We start from the raw sequence: 22,435 nt of genomic DNA on the forward strand, positions 1-22,435 counted from the left end.
ATTATACTAGAGAGAAGTGGTAAAGAGAATGAGTAAGGAAGAAATTTGAACTTACTTGGTAGGCCAGGGCAGGCCACTGTAGACTCTTGAGTAGGAGAGTGAACCAGTTTTTAGGAAGGTAATGAGTGTTGTGCAAGGCAGAGTCCATTAAAGACCAGAGACAAAAAGTCAAGCTGTACTCCCGTTGGAGTTGCTGAGAGCCTGGGTTATTTAGGTTTATGGGAATGGAGGAAAGGGCACAAATGAGAGATGTTCAAAAAGAATCAACAGGCTTTGATGATGTATGGAATCTGGGAAACAAAAAGCAAGAGCTGAGGAACAGCTGCGTCACTGTGACAAATGAATGAGCTGTGGGGGAAAGCCAGTTTAAATGGGAAGTAACTTCAGAAGGCATTTGGATATGAGTGAGCTGAGTACTGGGAAGCAGTAGGGGCTAGAGATACAGGTGTGGGAGCCATCTGCATAGAGGTCACTGAAGCTGGGGGAAGAGGAGGATGATGTGGGGGGAGATAGCAGGGTCTGAGTACTAATTCTGGTGTGTGTGTGGAACAGGAGGAGGACACCCAAGGAGGAAAAAGTTGTCTATGGTCTTAGATGTTATAAAAGTGAGCAATGTGAGGATGGTGAAAACATCTTTGAGTCTGGTCTAGATGTGATTACTGATCCAGAGCTTGAGGATGGAGGAGAAACTTGGTGATGAGGAAAGGGAAAGACAGCATACATTTCAATCGCTTGGAAATGAAGGAAATGAGATAACAGGCTAATACTGGAATTAATGAATGAAGGTTATTTGGGTGCGAAGATCTCTGACCCTGTGAGGTGGCAGAAAAATTGACCTTGAGACAGAAAGATAGGTGTCAGAGATTTCTACAGGACAGAACCCATGGAGACTTCATGTGAGTGAAGCCCTGTTGCTGCATCTGATTCACTGGAGCCACTGGTGTGGGGATTGTTATTTGTCCCTAATAAAGAGGCTGGGAATTTTTTACTCATGAAATCATCTTTCCCAGAGCAAAATAGGCAGTTTCTTCCAGGCAGTTTGCAGCTGTGGGCTGTTGCTTCTTGATAGACTCACTTTGTTAGCTGGTGTGCAAATAAAATTGGCTACTTCTCTGATCGCTAGGTAGAATATCTGTAGACTTAAAAATAGGCTTTGACTACCAGTTAGGTAATTTCTATTTCTTCTACCTGTAACGAAGACATTGCCTAAAGTAGTATCAACTGTGAGGCAGCATATTGACATCTGATATATAATTTTTATTATAAATATAGAGCAAATTTTACAAATAATTCAGAAGTGGCCTTAGCCAGACAAAATTAAATAACAGAGAATAGCACAGATGAGGTGAAGTATTTACAGTCTGTGTCAGGGTCAGAAAACCCTGAAAGAGGTACCTGAGTACAGAGAACTCCCAACTAACCCTCTCTGAGGGGCCTCTTAGACACAGCATGAGATCCACTAATCAGTTTCGAATAAATTATTTCTCTCAATAGCCCCAAAGAGAGTCATCCATGTGGAAGGCTGGGTGGGCAGTAGTTTGCTTCTCCTTCCCTTGCCCTTCTTTTTTATTCTGACACAATGGGACTCAGACCCCAGGGGAGAAAAATTCCAGAGCCTGGGGCCCAGTTATGATCCTCCCCTGTGTCCTAAGGAGCATCAGCACCAGTGCAGCTTTCTGGGTTGTAAACAATGGCAACAGTGTGAGTGACAATGTTCCCTTCAGGGCTCCCACTTCTCAAGGACCAAATACACCTTAGCAGAGGCCCAGGTTTCCTGAGACAGTAAGTAGGGAAGATGGACAGAACATGCACAGGCAGAAACATGGACTCGAATGGTAGTTGATGATTGGCCTGAGATGCCCGGAAACTGACTTAGATCCACTTCCAGCCATGAATGAGAGAAACTGGGTCTTCTTTTCCACTTGGAGCCACTGACATAAAAGCTTGCGGAACTCCTGGTCAAGGGAGGGGCTTTGGTGGCTTCTTTCACCAAGGCCCTCAGATTGGCTTATAAAGCAAAGCCAAGTAAAATTTCACATAAGGAGTTAAAGATGAAAATGGTGAAATGTCTCAGAGATGGGAACAAACCCAGTACCCCAAATTGTGCATTCTTTAATAATTATTTAAATAATCTCTGAAGGGTAACTCTGATTCCTTTCTGAAATTCCTAGCAGATTGTTTCTTTTTGTTTGTTTGTTTTTTTGTTAATCCTCACCCGAGGATATTTTTTCCGTTAATTTTTAGAGAGTAGAAGGGAGGTGGGGAGGGGGAGAATTAGAGAAGAAGGAAGAGAAACATCTACATGAGAGGAACACATTGATTGGTTGCCTCCTGCATGAACGCAACTGGTGCCAGGAATCCAACCTGCAACCCAGGTACATGCCCTTGACCCGGAATCAAACCTGAGACCCTTAGGTCCTTGGGCCAATGCTCTAATCACTGAGCAACACCAGTCATGGCTAGACTGTTTCTTATTGGGAGCTGAGTACCCTCTAAAACTGTAACCTCTTTCTTCTGTAGGCATTTCCTTGAATAAAAGCCCATAAAGTTATTAAAACATATGTGCTTTTTTTTTTTTTTACATTTTCCCTTGGGAATCACTTACAGTTTTTCTAGTTGCTTCTAGTGGTTTCTCTGAAGACAGTCTTGCCAAAGGGCTTAGGTGGTATTCTAGCCAAGCAGAAAGGTGTTTAGACACCCTGACAATGGACAAAGGTGTAGAATTTCCGTGTTGAGACTTGGTTATATATTTATTTTCCTGTGTGGTCCATTCACATTGGGCTTTGGAGAGATAGGAGAAGCTTTTAGTTTTTCTCTCTCTTCTTCTCTGACACATGTATTTTAGTGGCTAAGGATGTAACTCTCAAAGTTATGGCAAATTCGAGTTAGACTCCAACAGGAAGGAAGGTGGGCTCAATAGGTAAGTTTAGAACAAGTCTCGGTCAGGGAATGGGGAGGGGTTGGAGGTTCTGGCAACTCTTTCCCAAGGTCTGCTTTGCCAAATTTCAATGACAAGGAAGGTTGGTCTTCCTACAGACTCCCGGATGTACCTTTTCATCTGTTGACACTGAAGGGAGGGGCTGTGACCAGGAACCTGGAGGTGTCCCATGAGTGAGTAAAGGAGGAGGGGAAAAAAGGCTTCTTCTCCTCTTCCCCGAGGGCAAAGGGGTCTCCTAGTGATGGAGATGAGAAGCTGGGGATCAGTCAGCAGTGCAGTGAGCAGAGCTGGTTGCATTACTTCTTTTTTACTTCGGAATAAACCATTTCTGTGGCTGTTGGGGACGGAGAGGCATAAGTTGGCTTCTTTGATTCCTGGCCATTGAAGTTCAGGGAAGAATATGTAATTTCATCCATCTGAAAGGCATGAGAAGTGATCAGTTAAGTCAGTGTCATAGGCCAGGCCCTCACCTTGCCTGGTGTGATTCGGCACCACCTGCTCTCACCACTTTAAAAGGCTTTTATTACCCTTCTGCATTCTGATATCCTTTGAATGGTCATTAGAAGAGATAGATTATGGTATTCATACAATGGAAGAGGATGATACAGCAATGAAAATGAACAGCTACAAATGCATACAACAATATGGATGATCTCACAAAACCATTTTGAATGTAAGAAACAAGACAAATATATGAGGATATACTGTGTTTTTCAAAGTAAGAGCATAAACAGGCAAAACCAATGCATTGGAAGTTAGGATATGGATATGTTTACACTTTGAAGGGAAGTGACTGGAGGGTTTCACTTTGCAGGGAAATGACATGTTTTGTTTCTTCATTACAGTGCTGCTTTGAGAGAAGCTCAGTAAAATTATTATAAACTAAAGGAACTAAGACCTCAGACCCATTGGATTAGACATTATCTTTTGACAGGAAGAGCAGGTCAGATTGAAGATAGAGGAGGGAGAAAGACCTGGTGCCTTCCTTATATTAGGCACTGTGCTTTGCATGTGTTATCTCATTTAATTCCTTCAACTTCTTTCTGAAGTAGGCAGCATGCCCATATTACAGATGCCAAAGCTGAGGATCAAAGAGGTTAAGTTACTTGCTCAAGGTCACAGAGCTACTAAGAGTCACTCGAGGATTCAAACACAGGATGGGGATACTCCAAAACCCACATTCTTGCATGAGGTAGACCCAATGGGAGTAGTTAACCAATAAATCCTTGTTTGTTGCTGCATTGAGGAACTCTGACTCAAATTTAATTGCATTTTTGTCTTCAAGAGTAACCCATTCTACACCGAGGTATTTCAATGAGAAAATGAGCCAGTGAAACTGGCTATGCTTACCTTATTAGGTGAGTTGTCAGAGTGGCCCTGACCTGGGAGTTGAAAGAAGAGTTAGCAATCCATGAAAATGCAAAGCTGACTTATAGCCTTTACAGCCTTGGTGTTGTTAAACTGTTGTGATTTCTAGCTGAAGGAGGTAGCAGGTAGTGGGAGGGGAGGGTAGGGAGGTGGTCCATGATCACTTAAAGAATTTGATTTTCTCAGAGTCTGTGGTCCAGACCCAGGGTGTTAGTGCCAGTGGAGAGGGGGGGGGGGGGGGAGAAGTGGACAGGGAGGCAACAGTAGAGCCACAGAGGACTTAGTCCACTTCTGAATGTTTTTTCCAGTTCACAAGGCCTTGATTTTTGCCCAGTTGTGTTTCTAAGCACCAGACACCAGTGGCGAGGAGGGGCATTGAGAACCACAGCACCCAGAGCACAAGACAGGGAAAGTCTCACGAAAGGAGAGTGCCCACATCCCTAATAGAGGAGGATGGGAAGGGGTAAGGTGAGGAATGGCTTTGGAAAACATGTCCATCTTAGGCCTGCCAGGTCTGGCTGAGTGAGTCTCCCAGGGCTGAGTCTCAGGAGAATCTTTTGTGACTAGAAGGGTGGGAGGACCTATGGCAACCTAAGGTTGGGAAATGGACATCCCCTCTAAAGTTTGAGAAGGTAATGAGTCCTTGGGACCAGGTTTCCCTGCTAGGGCAGGGCGCATGGTGGAACACACCAGCTCTCACTGGTGATGGCTTTACTTACTGTGGTTGGTGGCTGAGGGTTTGTGCTCTGTGAGATCGCGCTGGTCGCTTGCCCTAAACAAATATCAGAGACTGTGACTGCTGTTCCCAAGCATAGGCTCTTTGCTCCTTGAAGTAGGAAGGACACTGTCAGCTCACTTATCAGAGTCAGTATTGCCTTTCCTCCTAGGGCTCCTCTTCAGTGTACCCACCGTCCCTTCCAGAGTGCACTCCTTTCCTGCTGCCCTGATATTCACATAGGTCCATTCTTTATCAACTGCCTCTAAGCCTACTTGTACCCTGACACTTTTCCCTTTTGAAGGTAGATGCTGTTTTTATCTTCACCTTATTTATTGCCTAAGGTGCCTTCAGTTTCTGCTTTTTGTTAGGTTCTCTTCCTGTTCCCACCCTCTCTTCTCCTCTTCCTGTGGTTGACAGAGCACAGGACTCACTTTTTCTTGCTTCTCTCTATCTCTCTCTTTTTTAAAAAAAATATATTTTATTGATTTTAGAGAAGAAGGAAGAAGGAGAGAGAGAGAGAAACATCAATGATGAGAGAGAATCATTGATTGGCTGCCTCATACTGGGGGACTGAGCCCGCAACCCAGACATGTGCCCTTGGCCGGAATCGAACCTGGGACCCTTCAGTCTGCAGGCTGACGCTTTATCCACGGAGCCAAACCAGCTAGGGCTCTTGCTTCTCTTTTTGTATTTTCATTTGTTTTCCTTCTTGGACCTTGGTTTCCCTGACTGGGGGACCTAGTTGCATAATCTTCCCCCTCTAAACCAGATGGAGATGGGAATAACCATGTCCCAAAGGGAGAGGGGTGCAGGAAGCTTGAAGACCAGGGAAGAAGAGGCCTCAGGAATCCATGCTGAGAAGCAGGGGTTCAGGAAGGAGGAGGAGCAGATCCAGGCCCAGAGACAGAGGGGAAGTCTCCTACCCTCTCCCAAGCATGGTCGTTAGCTTTGGAGGAAGCGGAGCAAGAGGGAAGGCCATCATACCCTCCAGTCTTTCTGATATACAGGAAGTACACCAGGGCTGCTATCAGAGCTACGCCAGCCAGGACGCCAATCACAATGCCGGCAATAGCCCCATCTGAGAGGCCAGGACCATCTGTCATGGATAGAAAAGAGAAGGATGAGTGGAGGTGACTTTATAATAGCTGCCTACATCCTTATAATTTTTTTTTTCTTTCACTGTATTTCTAGGTTGGTGCTCAGACTTGCCACAATTCCATCCTGGCCTTTCTACACAAAGATATTTTTGGAGCTTTGGAAATGTGAGAAAGGCGGATTTCCATTTTTGTAAGTTATAAGTTTTCACCATTTCATGGTTGCCTGTTTTTCTGTACCAGGTATGGCAGCCATGAATATGTGCCACTCAAGTCTCCTGTGGTGGGGACTTAATTGATGGAAGGTGGTAAATGCACCACCTGCTTTGCACAGAGACTTCCCACAGGTTCTCAGCAGGGATATGAAATAAGTCCATTCTGTGCGGAACGGTTTTCCTCTATGGGTGACTTTAGCTCAGACACCCCATCAGCTTTGCAGATACTCTCTTAGAACCACACTGCAACTTAAAATTTTCTTCTCTTTCTCCTTCACAGTAATCAGATCTGCATCCTGGTCTGAGAAATCTCTTAGGCTTTTCCCACTTCCATCCACCTTTCTTTAACAAGCATTTTTCCAATAAATATTTGTATATCTAATCCCATCTTGGCTGTATTTCAGGGGATGAAACTGAACAAACTAGGCTTGAAACTTTGCACTCAACTTCTTTTAATTATTTTCCTTTATTTAGTCAGTAATCATGTCCAATGATTTTTGTGAGTGATGTCCCCCTAACTCCCAAATATAAATAAATTTGCATCTATAGCTTATCTTTTATTTCTGTTGTCCTCACTGGTCAACTCAAGATTGATGATTATTATTTATGTTAGCTACTGCTGTGGATACTTACTATGTGCCAGGCTCTGTGCTCAATACTTTAGTTATATCTCATTTAATTCATATAATAACCCCGTCAGATAGACATTATTTCCATTTTACTGATGAAAAAATTGAGTCTAAACGTGGTGAAAAATTTACCCAAAGTCATATGTTTAGTAAGAGGTGGATCTGTGCGTCAACTCTAGGACCACCTGACTTCATAGAGGATAATGATAATGGTAGTAATAAGAGCAGCTAACACTTATGGAACTTTTCTGCTGCATGTGGCATTTGCTAAGGGTTTAATTGATTATTACATTATATATTTAAAGCAATATAATGAAGCAGGTATTGTTATTGTAATTTTCAGTAGTGGAAATGGGGCCCAGAAAGTTAAGAATCTTGTGCAAGGAATTTGTTATTGTAATTGCTTACTTTAAAAAAGAAGAAAGATCTCAAATCAATAACCTAACTTTACAACTTAAGGAACTATATAAAGAATATACTATATTCAAGGCTAGCAGAAGAAAGGGAATAATAAAGATTAGAGTGGAGATAAATAAAATACATAATGGAAAAACAATAGAGAAAATCAATGAAACCAAAAGTTGGTTCTTCAAAAAGATTAACAAAATTGATAAGCCTTTAAACTAGATTGTCTTAAGAAAAAAAGAGAGAAGATTCAAAGCACTAAAATCAGAAATGAAAGTGGGGATATTACTATCAATTCTACAGAACAAATGAGAATTATAATAGTACTATGAATAATTGTAAACCAACAAATTGGATAACTTAGATGAAATGGACAAATTCCTAGAAACACAAAACCTACCAAATGGAATCATAAAGAAATAGAAAATATGAATGAATCTATAAATAGTAGGAGATTTAATCAGTGTAAGCATTTGACAAAATTCAATACCCTTTTATAATAAAAATGCTCAAACTAGGAATAGAAGGAAACTACCTCAACATAATAAAGGCCATTTATGACAAACCCACAGCTAACATGATTCTCAATAGTGAAAGACTGAAAGTTTCTTTTCTAAGATCAGGCAGAGACAAAGATGCCTGCTTTTGCCATTTCTACTCAAAACAGTATTGGAAGTCCTAGCCAGCAATTAGGCAAGAAAAATAAATAAAAGGCTTCCACATTGGAAAGGAAAAGGTAAGATTTGCATATGATATGATCTGTTTGCATGTGATATGATCTTATATGTAGAAAACCCTAAAGATCCCACAAAAAAACTGTTAGAACTAATAAATTCAGCAAAGCTGCAGGATACTAAATCAACATGTAAAAATCAGTCGTGTTTTTATTTTTTTATTATTTTTTTAATTTTTATTTATTTTTTAAAAATATATTTTATTGATTTTTTTACAGAGAGGAAGGGAGAGGGATAGAGAGTCAGAAACATCGATGAGAGAGAAGCATCGATCAGCTGCCTCCTGCACACCCCCCACTGAGGATGTGCCTGCAACTAAGGTACATGCCCTTGACCGGAATCGAACCTGGGACCCTTCAGTCCCCAGGCCAACGCTCTATCCAGTGAGCCAAACCGGCTAGGGCCAGTCGTGTTTTTATATACAAACAATGAACAATTCAGAAAGGAAATTAAGAAAATTCCATTTACAATAGTATCAAAAAAAATAAAATACTGTAGGAACCAAAATTACTGTAGGTAAATGCTGGTACTTGCATCCTCCCACAACCACATCAAAATTACAACTAAAACACAGAATGACCATTATTCAGAACTGCTTGAAGTCTGGCTGAATGGAAGTTCTACAACTAGAGCAGTGGTTTTCAACCTTCCTAATGCCGTGACCCTTTAATACAGTTCCTCATGTTGTGGTGACCCCCAACCATAAAATTATTTTCGTTGCTACTTCGTAACTGTAACTTTGCTACTGTTATGAATCGTAATGTAAATATCTGTGTTTTCCGATGGTCTTAGGCGACCCCTGTGAAAGGTTCGTTCAACCTCCAACGGGGTCGCGACCCACAGGTTGAGAACCTCTGAACTAGAGGATTAAAGAAGAAAGAACATTGAGATTGGTAGGAGGTGTAGAGGTGAGGAATGGGCTGGTCTTATACCCACATGTGGTGTGTTTTTAATTGGGAGGAATATCTTGGCTGAGGAGGCCTCCGTGAGGAGTAAGGGGTCCCAGCCCCACATAAGACCCCCAGCCCAGGGTTCCAGTGCTGGGAAGAGATGTCCCTGTAACTTTGGGTGGTAAAAACCAAGCGAGGATTGTGGCTGAGTGACATGGAGACTACTGGAGTCGCAGGCAGTTCCACTTAATGGGCTAGCACATGGGCTTACCCAAACTTACTCCCTCTGAGCTCCAATCATGGGGAAGTATCTTGAAAGGATCCAGGGACATACGGGGAGGAATTATATTGTCTGGTATCAGGGAAAGAACTCAGGGGCAGCTTTCTCCCAAAAAGTGCTGCAACTTCCCCCCGACACAGTTGACTGGCAGGCGCTCCATATCTGAGTCTCCATCATCCCGGCCCACACTGTTTGCCCCACCCTGGTGAGTTCCTCAGATCCTGTCCCACCCAATTTGCAGCACCTCCCAAGCTATTTGTAGTGTCTCTTCTATATGAATGGCCTATTCTGGCTCAGGTTTCAGACTTTCCTAAAATCTCTCAAACAAGTAGCAATTGGACTCAGTGTGCTCCATACCTCTCGATAAGTGGACCCAGGCCAGACACTAGCATCAGTTTGCCAAGGTTTGCAGCTTGGTCTCTCCTGGGCACCTCCTAGTCCAATACAAGTAGCAGCCATCTGCAGACCACTCTGTACCTTATGCCAGGTGGCCCCAGGCAGGGCACAGGCAGTGGCTGACTTTGCACCTCCTGGGAGGCCCCAGAGCCAGTGCACCCAGTGGACAGTTTCAGACCATGCAAGATTACAACTCTACCACATCCACAAGTGACAGACTCAATGGACAGACTTGGTGAGCACCAAAGCTCCACTGAAACAAGTCCTGTTCCATAGTGGTGTCTGCTGTAGTCACAGCTGGTCCTCACAACCAACTGGCCTGGGGGTCAATTCCTTCCAGTGACACCAGCAGCAGTAGAGGCTCAACTACAACAGGACAGTGCACACAGACCACACTGGGGTGCACTGAGAGTACCCAGTTCAGGTGACTGGGGAGGCTGAGCCACTGGACCCTATAGACACCTACTACACAAGGCCACTCTACCAATTCAGGAGACATAGCAGCTCTTCCTAATACGTAGAAACAAACACAGGGAAGCAGCCAAAATGAGAAGACAAAGAAACTTGTCATGAATGAAAGAACAGAAGTCTCCTGAGAAAGAACTAAATGAAATGGAAGCAAGCAAACTACTAGATGAAGAGTTCAAAACAGTGGTTACAAGTATGCTCAAGGAACTTAATGAGAGTTTCAAGGATCTTAGTGAGATGTCAAGGAACTTAGTGAGAAAATTTCAGAGAAATTAGTGAGAACACCAAAGACATGAAAGAGGACCAGTCAGAAATGAAAGATACACCAAGTGAAGTGAAGAATGATTTACAGGGAATCAAGAGTACAGTAGAGGATTCCAAGAATCAAATCAATATTTTGGAATATGAGAAAGCAAAAAACACCCAATCAGAATTGCAAAGAGAAAAAAGAATACAAAAATATAAGGGTGGTGTAAGGAGTCTCTGGGACAACTTCAAGCATACCAACATTTGCATTATGGGGGTGCCAGAAGGAGAAGAGAGAGAGCAAGATATTGAAAACCTATGTGAAGAAATAGTGACAGAAAGAAATAGACTTACAAGTCGAGGAAGCACATAGAGTCCCAAAAAAGAGGAACCCAAAGAGGCTCACACCAAGGCATATCATACTTAAAATGCCAAATATTAAAGACAAAGAAAGAATCTTAAAATCAGCAAGAGAAAAGCAGTTAGTTACCTACAAGGGCCCGCCCATATGACTGTCAGCTGATTTCTCAACAGAAACTATGCAGGCCAGAAGGGAGTGGCAAGAAATATTCAATGTGATGAAAAGCAAGGACCACAACAAAGATTACTCTACTCAGCAAAGCTGTAATTTATAATTAAAGGTCAGATAAAGAGCTTCACAGACAAGAAAAAGCTAAAGGAGTTCATCACTACCAAACCTGTATTACAAGAAATATTAAAGGGTCTTCTTGAAGAAGAAGAAGAAGGGGAAGGAGGAGGAGGAGGAGGAGGAGGAGGAGAAGAAAAAGATAAGCATGAACAATAAAATGGCAATAAATACATATCTATCAACAATTGAGTCCTAGTTGGTTTGGCTCAGTGGATAGAAGGGTCTTGGTTCAATTCCATTCAAGGGAACATGCCCAGGTTGGGGGTTCGATCCCCAGTAGGGGGCATGCAGGAGGCAGCCGATCAATGATTCTCTCCCATAATTGATGTTTCTGTCTCTCTCTCCCCCTCCCTTCCTCTCTGAAATAAATTTAAAAATATATTAAAACAAACAAATAAACACAAAAACAAAAAAACCCAATTGAATCAAAAAATAAAAATAACTGAAGAAGGAATCTAATGAACAAAATAAACTGATGAATAAAATAGAACCAGAGGCCAGGAAACAGAACAGACTGGCGAATCTCTGAGAAGAGCGAGGAGGGGCGCAGGACACAGACAATAGGGTGGTGAAAGCCTGGGGCAGAGCGGGATCTGGGTGGAGGGGGGCAATGGGGAGGAAAAGGGGGGACATCTGAAATACTCTCAACAATAAAGATATAAGAAAATCTTTAAAAAAAGAATAAAATACATAGGAATTAAGTTAACCAAGGAGGTGAAAGATATACAATGAACAACTACAAAAATCATTGCTGAAAAAAATTTAAAGACATAAATAAATGGGAAGGCATTCTGTGTTCATAGATTGGAAAACTTAATGTTGTTAAGATGACAATACTGCTCAAAGTGATCTACAGATTCAATAAAATCCCTATCAATAACCTAATGACATTTTTTTGGGGCAAAAATAGAAAAATCCACCCTAAAATTCATATAAAATTTCAAGAGACCTCAAAAGGCCAAAACAATCTGGAAAAAGAAAAACAAAGTTGGAGGATTCACATTCCTGATTTCAAACTTTACTTCAAAGCCACAGTAATAAAAAACAGTGTGATACTAGTGTAAAGATTGATATATAGCCAGCCAGTGTTGCTCAATGGTTGAGCTTCGACCTATGAACCAGGAGGTCACGGTTGGATCAAAGATCTAAATATAAAACAATATTAGAAGACTAGTAGCCTGACATATGAATCTGTGCGCCAGCAGCTCGCTGCCGCCCTCCAGTAACTCTCTGCCCACTGCCCTGCCCTCCTGCTGATCTGTGATCTGGTCGTTACACATGCATATTACATCTTTATTATATAGGATGCCTGGCCAGTGTGGCTCAGTGGTTGAGTGTTGACCCATGAACCAGGAGGTCATGGTTTGATTCCTGGTCAGGGAACATGCCCAGGTTGTGGGCTCCATCCCTGGTAAGGGGCCTGCCGGAGGTGCGGATCAATGATTCTCACTCATCATTGATGTCTTTATCTCTCACTCTCCCTTCCTCTCCGAAATCAATAAAAACATATTTAAAAAAATTCTTATAAGAGAACATAGGGTGAAAGCTTTAACATTAGGTTTAGCAATGATTTCTTGGCTAGGAAACCAAAAGCACAGCAACAAAGGAAAAACAGATAAATTGGACTTTATCAAAGTTAAAAAAGTTTGTTTATAGCCCTAACCGGTTTGGCTCAGTGGATAGAGCGTTGGCCTTTGGACTGAAGGGTCCCAGGTTCGATTCTAGTCAAGGGCATGTACCTTGGTTGCGGGCACATCCCCAGTAGGGGGTGTGCAGGAGGCAGGTGATCAATGTTTCTCTCTCATTGATGTTTCTAACTCTCTATCCCTCTCCCTTCCTCTCAGTCAAAAATCAATAAAATATATTAAAAAAAAAGTTTGTGTATCAAAGGACACTCTCAACAGAGTGAAAAGTCACATGGAATGGGAGGAAATATTTGAAAATAATATATCTGATAAGGGATTAATATCCAGAATATTTAAATAACTATTAAAACTCAACAACAAAAAAATCCAATTATAAAATGGCCAGAGGAACTGAATAGACATTTCTTCAAAGAAGATAAACAAATGGACAATGAGCATATGAAATGCTCAGCATCTCTAGTCACTAAGGAAATAGAAATCTAAAGTACAATGAGATATCACCTCACATCCACTGAGATAGCTACTATCGAAACAAAGCAAAATAAAACAAAACAAAATAGTAACCACCTAGAAAACAATGTGTTCACAAGGATGGGGAAAAATGGGAACTTCTGTGCATTGCTGGCAGGAATATAAAATGGTTCAGCCACATAAAATGGTATGGCAGTTCATAAAAAACTGAACAGCGCTAGCTGGGTTGCTCAGTGGATAGAGCACTGACCTGCAGACTGAAAGGTCCTGGCTCAGTTCCAGTCAAGGGCATGTACCTCGGTTGCAGGCTCCATCTCTGGTCCTGGTTGGGGTGCATGCAGAAGGCAACCAATTAATGTTCTCTCTCGAATTGATGTTTCTCCCCCTCACTTTCACTCTCTCTAAAAAAATCAATGGAAAAATATCCTAGGGTGAGGATTAACAACAACAACAACAAAATTTGAACAAAGAATTACTATTTGATCCAGTAATTCTACTTCTCAGTATATACTCAAAAGAATTGAAAGCAGGGATTGGAACACCCTTGTTCTTAGCAGCATTATTCACAACAGACAAAAGGTAGAAACAACCTAGAAGCTCATGGATGGATGAATGATAAATGTGATGGATAGATGCAATGGAATATTATTCAGCCTTAAAAAGCAATGAAATTGTGATATATGCTACAACATGGATGAAACTTGAAGACATGCTAAATGAAAATAGCCAGACACAAAAGGACAAATATCATATGATTCCACTTATATGAAGTACCTAGAATAGTCATATTCATAGACAGAGAAGTAGAATGGTGGTTTCCAGGGGTTGGGGTTTGGAGGTGGGGAGCTATTGTTTAACGGGTACAGAGTTTTAGTATGGTAAGATGAAAAAGTTCCTAATGAATAGTCGTAATGATTGCACAACAATGTGAATGTACTTAATGCCACTGAGCTGTAGACTTAAAATAGTTAAAATGGTAAATTTTATGTATAGTTTATCACATAAAAATGACCACAAAAAAAACCCCACCACACATCCCTGTGGAAGGTCACAGCGAATGCCAGACCCAGGGTCAGAAACTGAGCTCTTAACCACTTTGCCATTCCGTTTACTGTAATGTCTCCTGATTGACAATCTGATTCCTGCGACTTCTGTCCCTTTATCACACCAATGGTAGAGCATGTAGGTTGCTCTACCAATGGTGTGATAAAGGGACAGAAGTCACAGGGAGATGTAGGATGGGGCAAGGGGTCACTTACCTTGCACATCCAGCCTGAAGGGGTCACTTATGCTGGAACTGACAGGGTTGAAGACCTCACACTGGTAACCCCCAGTGTCTTCCTTCCTGACGGGGTCGATGGTGAGGGTGCTGTTGTCCCAGGACAGCTTCATCCTGTCCGTGAGCAGGAGACTCTGGTTCTTGAAGAGCCACCGGATGGAGATCCCCGTGTCATTTGTGAGGCAGGTCAGGACCACAGCGTCCTTATGCTCTGTGACTGTGGCATTGCTGGCTCGGAGGGCGGGCTTTCCTACTGGATCTGTGGACAACAGAGGAGGTGACTGACTGGGAGTGGGCTCCTTCCTCAGAGATGTCAGCCACTCACAGGCCACAGTGATCTCTGTAAAGGTCACCAGAGGAGGACTCTGACCTCTGCAGGGTGAGGATCTTTGTTCAGGTGACAGTCTGTAAGGAGAGGGCTATACCGCCCCTCTTTCCTCCAGATCACCTCAGGATGACCCCTGACCTGTCTCCCTAGACATCTGTAGTATCAGCACCAGGAACCTCTTCTCAGACCGAGTGTCCAATATCTTCATGATCAGGTGGAATTTTTTACTCATTGACCTTTTTTTCTTCCCTCATTTTATTTTATTTTGTTAATCCTCAACTGAGGATATATTTTTCCACTGATTTTTAGAGAGTGGAAGGGAGGCAAGAGAAAGAGAGAGAAACATCAATCTGAGAGAGACGCATCGATCGGTTGCCTCTTGCACGTGCCCTGACTGGGACAGGATCAACTTGAAACGTGCCTGTGACTGGAAATGAAACCCAAGATGCTTCGGTGTGCTGGCTGATACTTTAACCACTGAGCACCACTGGCTAGGGCTACCCATTGACTTTTGTGTGACTCTTTCCCAGACCTTTCTGTAACTTTCTAAATAATCACACCCCCTCTCTGGTATGGTGGCTATACATAGAGATGGAAAGGCATTTCCCTTTTGTTAAGTAACTTATTAGAGAATATAGCCCAGCCAGTCTTCATGATCCTAGGACCTGGAGAAGTTTCAATCTAAAGGATTTCTCAGTCTGAATAGTGCTTTCACTTCCTGGCCTGTGGACTGAATATCACAGAGAACGAAATCCCTAGAGAGAAGCAGTCACAGTTTGAACAAAAGGCGGATACTCTTAGCTTCCTCCATAAACTATAAACTGTGGCACTGCTCCTTCTGTCCCATGAAGGGACTTAGTGGATGAATCTACCTAGTTGTCAAGTAAGCACCACTGTTCACTGCTGTCCTCAGCAATGTCACATACGCTCGTGTCACACAGTGTTGTATAGCTGGTGACTTCAGAGTCAGAACACAGCTCAGAGGGCTCCCCTGTGGCTCACTCTCTCCCCATTTCCATGCATCCTGTTCTGAAGGAAGTTCTGGTGTCAGTTGGTGACATGATTTGGCCGTACTGAGGCCAGGCTACCCATGCACCTTCACCACGGACCCCTGTCCCACCACAGGCGGCACAGAGCAGAATCAGTCACCAGGTGAGTCTGGAGCAGAGCAGGGAGCAGGGGTCGGTCCTGTTCACCCCTCCTCAGAGGTAGTTTCATCAACTAAAGTTTGGGGAAAAAGAGGTGAGCTTGTTCATCTAGCACATGGAGCAGGTAACAGACAAGAGGTGACAAAAGGAAAGTGTTAGTGACAGAAGAAGCAACTTGACCTTGAGGACCTTTGTTTTCCCCTCTGGGAAGCCCCCTCTACTATTTGACTCTTTCTGGGGCTGAGAGAACCCCCTCCTCACTTTCCATGGCTGGACCCCAGCTCTGCCATGAGAGATCAGAAGAGCAAGGGAGGGGAGTCTACAGAGATGTAGTGGGAGGGCTCAGGGAAAGACTGATTTGCTTGTTTCCATGGCCACAGGATGGGAGACAACACCCTCTAGGCTCTTTTGTGAAAACCAGACAGACCTGCACCCCAGAGCTTGGTGATAATGGTCAGGAGGCACTTACCATAGACTGTGATCGTCTTGACCGTAGTCCTATTGAGGCCAGTGGCAGAGTTATGGGCGATGCAGGTATAGGATCCAGTGTCATTGGGAGTGATGTTGGGGATAAAGAGCTCCTGCTTGGATTGCTGGGGTTTCTCATTGATCAGCCAAGAATACTGTGCAGGCGGGTTAGAGGCTGCATAGCAGGAGAGGCTGAGGTTTGTCCCACGTAGGTAATGGGAGACGGAGGGGGAAATGGTGGGGGCATCCGGGCCATCTGGAGCAGAGAGAACACAGCCACACATGATGTAATCAGAGGTTAGGGGAAGGTCCTGGTCTGTGTAAGGGCCACACTCTCCCTCTGAGCTGAGCCACAGCTTTGTTTTAAAACCCCCCAACCATAGCCCCCTGTGTTCACTCAGCCTGAGTCTCAGACATTAACCTGTTTGTCCCATTCCCAAGACCTAATCAGATGTGCCTGTACAGGAAATTATGGTCACCCTGGGTGTTCAGTGTGGGTGTGTGTATGTGGACCTGAGAGGGATGGATGTAGCCTGGCCTCTGGCAGTGTGGATTTGGGTGGGCAGCCTGGCCCAGGCAGGGACAGAGTTACTCACAGAGAACATTCAGGGTGAATGGGTCACTGCGGGCAGCATTCCCAGGGTTCCGGATTTCACACTCATAGGGTCCTGTGTCATTCCTTGTGACAGGGAGTAAAGTGAGAGTCCTGTTGTTGTTGGACAGCTGCAGCCTGGCACTGTCTGGGAGAATCTGATTGTTGATCAACCACAGGTAGGTGGTGTTCTGAATCTGAGGTTCACACGTTAACACGACAGGGTCCTTGTGCTCCTCAGGGTTGGAGTTGTTGCTTGTGATGTTGGGTTTGGATAACTCCGCTGTGCAGAAAACAGAGAGAACATTGCTGTGTTTTGTACCTTTAATTTCTCCAAAGGCTTCTTTCATCAGAGTTGATAACTTTTACCTCTCAGCCAACCCGAGTTTTTAAAAGAATAAGGCAGGTCTGTGCATCACAAGACAAACAAATGCATGAGGAGCTGAGGGCTCAGAGGATGTAAGGCCGCCTGCTCTATGTCTGGGAGAAAAAGCACAGGCTTTCTCAGGTGTCAGACAACTATCAGGGTTTGATCACAGAGAGACACAGGACTGGGAGTCAGAGACCACCCGGCACCTGTCCTGGGTCCTCACTGACCAGCTGACTGCCTGGCTGACCTTGGGGTCTCACCTGGAATGTGCAGGTGCTGAGTCCCCTCCAGCTACACAGACCTACATTACCAGGTCGAAATGTGTTGCCACTGAAGCCTCACATTAAGGGTTAACCTAGAGATGAGTAATGATGGGCCATCCCATAGTCCTTAAACCCTGAGAGGACTGGGCAGGGTGTCCTGGAACTGGGTGTCTGAGCAGAAATAATACACAGGAGACCAGAAGCAAGTCTGGCTGTAAATTCAGTACCCAGGCTGCAGGGCCACGAGGAGTGGCTGTCTGCCCAGGAGTTCACTGGTGACTGACATGAGACAGTGACCCCAGAAAGGGCAGAGCAGAGTCCAGGAATGACTTAGAAAAGAGTGAGGGATGGCGGGAGCTGGCATTGGCAGCAGAGCCATGCTCTCTGCCCTTGGTCTGTAATGTCCTTTCTGCCACTGCAGAGGGCAGAGATCCTTCCTCAACACTCAGACAATAGCACGTACAAAAGGGGGGCTTGTGGGAGGTGGGGGAGCATGAACTTGTTGAAAATATGGCCCTCATGGACCATTTGTGTTTGGCAGTTATGAGATAAATTTTGAGTTAAACTGTGAAAGAATATGAGAAATCATTATTCATGCCCCAAAGAGCACTGAAGGTCATAGACCAAGTTCTGCATTCCAACCAGGTCACACTGTTACCAAAGGAAGACACCATAGTAGGTTTGAAATTAGGGACTCCCTGGGATAGAGAAAAGTCCTGTTAAGAGAACAGAAGTGACTGAGGGGATGGAGGGGGAAGTCCAGGTGTCTCTGCTGTATAAAGGAAGGGATGACACCAAATTGATACAAAGGACTTGTGCCTTGTTAGTAAAGTTAGGAAGAAGGTCCCTCCCTGTTTCTAGGGACAATCAGGCAGATGGGGAGAAGCCCCCCACACAGCATGTGGTATGTGCTCTCCCTTTTCTTTCTAACTCAGGAAACAACTGGAGTTTAGTTATATTCATTCAAATGGGCAGCGTCTAAGAGAAAGGAGAGTGGCTGTTGGATCTCACAGTCTGAGAGGATCCCACCCTGTGGTCAAGGTGTCATCATGAGTACACGTGTGTGAAACAGGCAATGAACCAGTCAGATGGTGCAGGGTCACCAGGCCCACCTAGGGAAGGTCTCGGGAGCCAGTGGGAGAATGGGAGCCTCACACCAGGAGGAGGGTGTGATTCATGCATGAGTCAGGGGTGAAGTGAGCCCGTGAGCTTTTGGGACTGAGACCTGTCCTTCTGCCTTTGACTCCCTGGTTGAGTCATGTTAAGAGTAGATCAATGGTTTACATGTCTCTGTCATGTGGAATTCCTTCTTGTTGGCTTCATGGGGGGAAGGAGCCCTGAATGGGGGCCCAGCAGAAGCTCTTTTTCCTGGTGACCTGGGAAACTGGCTCATGATGGAGCCTGGACTGCTGGACCAACTGATTTCTGTGCCTCTCCTATTGCCTGGACACAGGTGTTAGCAGGACAATCTGGGGAGACAGCACAGTGGAGGAAGCAGAGCAGAGTAAGGTAGTGTGGCTGGAGTGAAGGAGGAGGCAGATGAGGGACATGGAATGAGCAGAGAGTCCCAGAAATGTGCTTGGTAGTGAGCAGTGCGGTTACAGGTGATTTCAAAGACCCCAGGGACCAAGATCCCACCGCTGCCCCAAGGCAGGACCAGTGCAGGCTGGCACAACCTCCCACAGTGGAACAGCCCCACAGTCACCATGAGGCTTGGCTCCTGGGGGCAGTTGGGAAGGGAGTTCTTCAGGGACAGGTGGTCAGAGGGATGGAACATGGGTCTGGAACTCTGCATCTAGGTTTCAGTCTCTGTAGAGATTATCATTCATTCTTGACCACAAGTCTTTCCTCCTTCATCACAAGCAATTGGGTATTTGTTACCTGTTGGTCCCTGAGCTGGTTGCAGGTGTAGAGTGGGGAGTGAGAAGGCAAAGTCCTTTCCATTATACCTAGTGGAAGTGATACTATCACATCAGGAAACAAGTGGTTTCCAGTCCAGTGCAGGGAGGTGTGGATCGGCCATCTGAGGGGAGGGCCTAGGTGTTTCCAGAACTGACTCTGAATGTTACTGCAGGTAATTTGATTCTAGAATAAAAGCAGATCAATTCTCCATTTGTTATCACTCCCCAGACAAGAATCTCTCCCTCTCTGTTGGGGACACTTAAGAAGAAAGGATCTGAAGCAATAGCTGGTTTCTGGGTTCACAAATGCATAATAAGGCCCTTGGAGTGGAGGCCAGGATGGGCTGTTACTGCAGAAAGACCTTGGCATGATTCTGATTGGCCAGTCATGGTCTGCCTGACTCTAATTGAGTGCTGTATCCCCCTGTAACTCAGTTTCCCCTGAATAAAACAGAATATATGGTAAATGGTCTTAGGTTTGCCATGTTGTCTTTGAATGAACCTTAAATATTTGCAATTTACTGACTTAAAGCTTGGAAAAGAGGAGCTTCCCAAGTTAACATCATCTGTTATTTGTCCATGAGAGAGGACTCCCTGGCCAGATCCCTGGTAGACAAGGAGCTGCCAGGATCATCTTCTCGTCTTTGGGGATGCTGGCCTTCCTCTGGATTCTGCTATGTCCCCCAGGGCAGTTGGCTAATGACCTGGGGGCCTTGTCCACATGTGCTCTCCACACATGGTCTCAGGTGAAGAAGCAGGCTTCATCCCTGCCCAGATGTGGCTCTTGAGGCTGAGCCCTGGCTGGTAACCAGCTCAGGAGCCTTGTGACTTGGGTACCTGGGAAACTGTTGCTCCCAGTCAACCCTGCCACAGACCAAACCCAACCTGACACAGGCCCCTCAGGGGCCCTGGAGTCAGGAGCCCTGGGACTGATGTCTGGGGAGGGGCTGCCCCTTTTCCTGAGCTCTGTGAGGAACCTGGGAGGCCCATCAGTCCATGCCCTGCAGGGTCTTTCTCAGGGTCATGGTCATGGGAGGGGCCCAGGTGCCTGGACTAAGACTGGTCTCCCTCTGCTGAGTCACTCCCATCAGACTGGCCCTTCTCTCTATGGAGAATGTCTGCAGGGCTGGAATCTGGGAAGGGAACTCTGATCTTAGGAAGTTTGTCTCCATTGTGTGTGTCCTGCACTAAATGCCCAAAACGTGATGCAGAGGGGGATGGAGGAGAGTCCAGGGCTGTCAGTCCTGTGTGTGCAGTAGAGTTCACCCACCCAACACCCAGAGGTCGGAGAGCAGTCACTCACGGTATACACGGAGCTGTCCAGTTACTTGTTCGTTCTCATAATCTTTGTTTGTGGCTTGTAGGATATACTTCCCTGTGTCCTTCAGGGTGACGTTCTGGAACAGCAGGGATCCATTGGAGTATATTGTCTCTCGATCACTGTATGCAGGCCCGTGGGTAATTTTTTGAGTGTCTATTACATATGATACAATTTTACGGTTGTTGTCTATTTCCCCTTTGTACCAAGTATAACTTCCAAGATTCCCAGGCAGATTGTGGACAAGGAGAAGCACATCCTTCCCTTCGGCAGCATCGGACGGCACTGATTCAATAGTGAGCTGGGCAGTGGTGGGCAGGCTCCAGAGGGTGAGGAGTGAGGCTAGGAGCGAAGAGAGAAGTTGATCAATATTTGGAGCTCTGTATTGGGATGGAGCGATGAGGCTCTGGGTCCTGAGCAGGTCTCTCCATCTCTCAGCCTTGGTCAGAGTATGTGTGTGTGTCTTCTGTGGTCAAGGATAGCAGCATGGCCACCATGACTTCAGCACCTCTGAACCTGTTATTTTTTCTGTTTTGAGAACTTTCCCAGCTGTCTGCCCATCTGCCCAGCTCTCCTCCTCACTGTCCTCAGACCTCTGCTGACACTCAGGGGCATCCCTGGGAGTAACCTTCACTGACGCTTTAAAGACGCTGTTTTCACTTTCTGACCTGTCCCTGCTTTGTATCCTTCATGGCACTTGTAGATGTCCGACATCACATGAAGATGTTTCCTTGTCTGTCTCCTCCCCATAGAACATGAGCTCCATGGGGGGAGGGGCTTGTCTGATCTTGTTGCCTGCAACAGGCTGCAAATACCTGCAGGTGAATGAATAAATGTTCCCAGGGTCCTGTACCCCCTGGGGTGTATGTGCCCATTTCTGAGGTTGGTGGTAAAGACAATGTTTAGTGCCGCTAGTTATGTTTTTCTTGTGTCACCCTGACACAAATTGTTATTATCATCAGTTTTCAGAAATTATTTCTCAGTGGTGAATAACTTGTTAAACTTACCGTAATCGAGGTTTTCCCGCCCCTCACCACTTCCAGATCATGGGATTGTCCTGCTGCTAAGCCCCCTCCCCCATCCTACTCTGCTCCCCTGTCCTCTCCCTCAGGTCCAAACAGAAGCCCGCTGTCCCCTCTCAGAGCGCTGTGCTCCCCAGGAGATCCCAGGCAGTCTCTGTCTCCCCTTTTCCTGTCCACCCTCAGGGATTGTCCTCTCCTTACCGGTCAGCAGGAGCCCCTGCCAGGGGACGCACCCTCTGTGAGCAGGGGCTGAAGGGGACTCCATGGTCCCTCCCTCTGTGAGAAGAGCTTTCACTTCAGAAACGCTCACAGGCACTGCTCTCCTGAAGCGGGTGATCTGCTGTCCTTTTCCAGTTGTGGTGAGTCTCCTCGGGGTTCTGAGTGCTTCCCCTGTCACGTGGGCTAGGGGCGGGGTCTGTGCCCGGAACTCTTCCTTTCCCTCCCCCAATTCCTCTCTCCACTGCTTCCCATTCACCTTCCAGCTAGTTTTCAGTCCCTAGGAACTACTGAGGCCTCTTCCATTTCCCACAATGACTCTCCTCCACCCCACCCCCGCTCACCTCCCGACCTCCCACACACCCTCTCGCATGCATGACCTG

General features: G+C 45.2%; 1 protein-coding gene across 1 annotated transcript; it reads right to left on the reverse strand.

The window, feature by feature from the left end:
* Positions 1-1,244: 1,244 nt before the first annotated feature.
* Positions 1,245-22,201, reverse strand: CEACAM1 (CEA cell adhesion molecule 1). Its single transcript, XM_080645503.1, has 9 exons — positions 22,038-22,201; positions 20,800-21,156; positions 16,967-17,245; positions 16,372-16,626; positions 14,407-14,685; positions 6,009-6,120; positions 5,026-5,078; positions 4,289-4,320; positions 1,245-3,354 (listed from the first exon to the last, which is right to left on the reverse strand). Exons 1-9 carry the CDS (start codon positions 22,099-22,101, stop codon positions 3,235-3,237), a joined length of 1,551 nt encoding a protein of 516 aa, XP_080501629.1. The 5' UTR covers positions 22,102-22,201; the 3' UTR covers positions 1,245-3,234.
* Between the last annotated feature and the right edge of the window lie 234 nt (positions 22,202-22,435).

The sequence above is a fragment of the Plecotus auritus genome (assembly GCF_963455305.1).
Source record: "Plecotus auritus genome assembly, chromosome: 10".
In the NCBI taxonomy this organism is placed as follows: domain Eukaryota; kingdom Metazoa; phylum Chordata; class Mammalia; order Chiroptera; family Vespertilionidae; genus Plecotus; species Plecotus auritus.

Bases quoted from the DNA above. Each gene is read 5' to 3' on its own strand.
- CEACAM1 (XM_080645503.1), bottom strand. From the start codon at position 22,101: ATGGAGTCCCCTTCAGCCCCTGCTCACAGAGGGTGCGTCCCCTGGCAG. The intron at 21,157-22,037 runs GTAAGGAGAGGA...CTTCGCTCCTAG, and splicing joins GCAGGGGCTCCTGCTGACCG to CCTCACTCCTCACCCTCTGG. The intron at 5,079-6,008 runs GTATGATGGCCT...ATATTTGTTTAG, and splicing joins TATATCAGAAAGACTGGAGG to GGCAAGCGACCAGCGCGATC.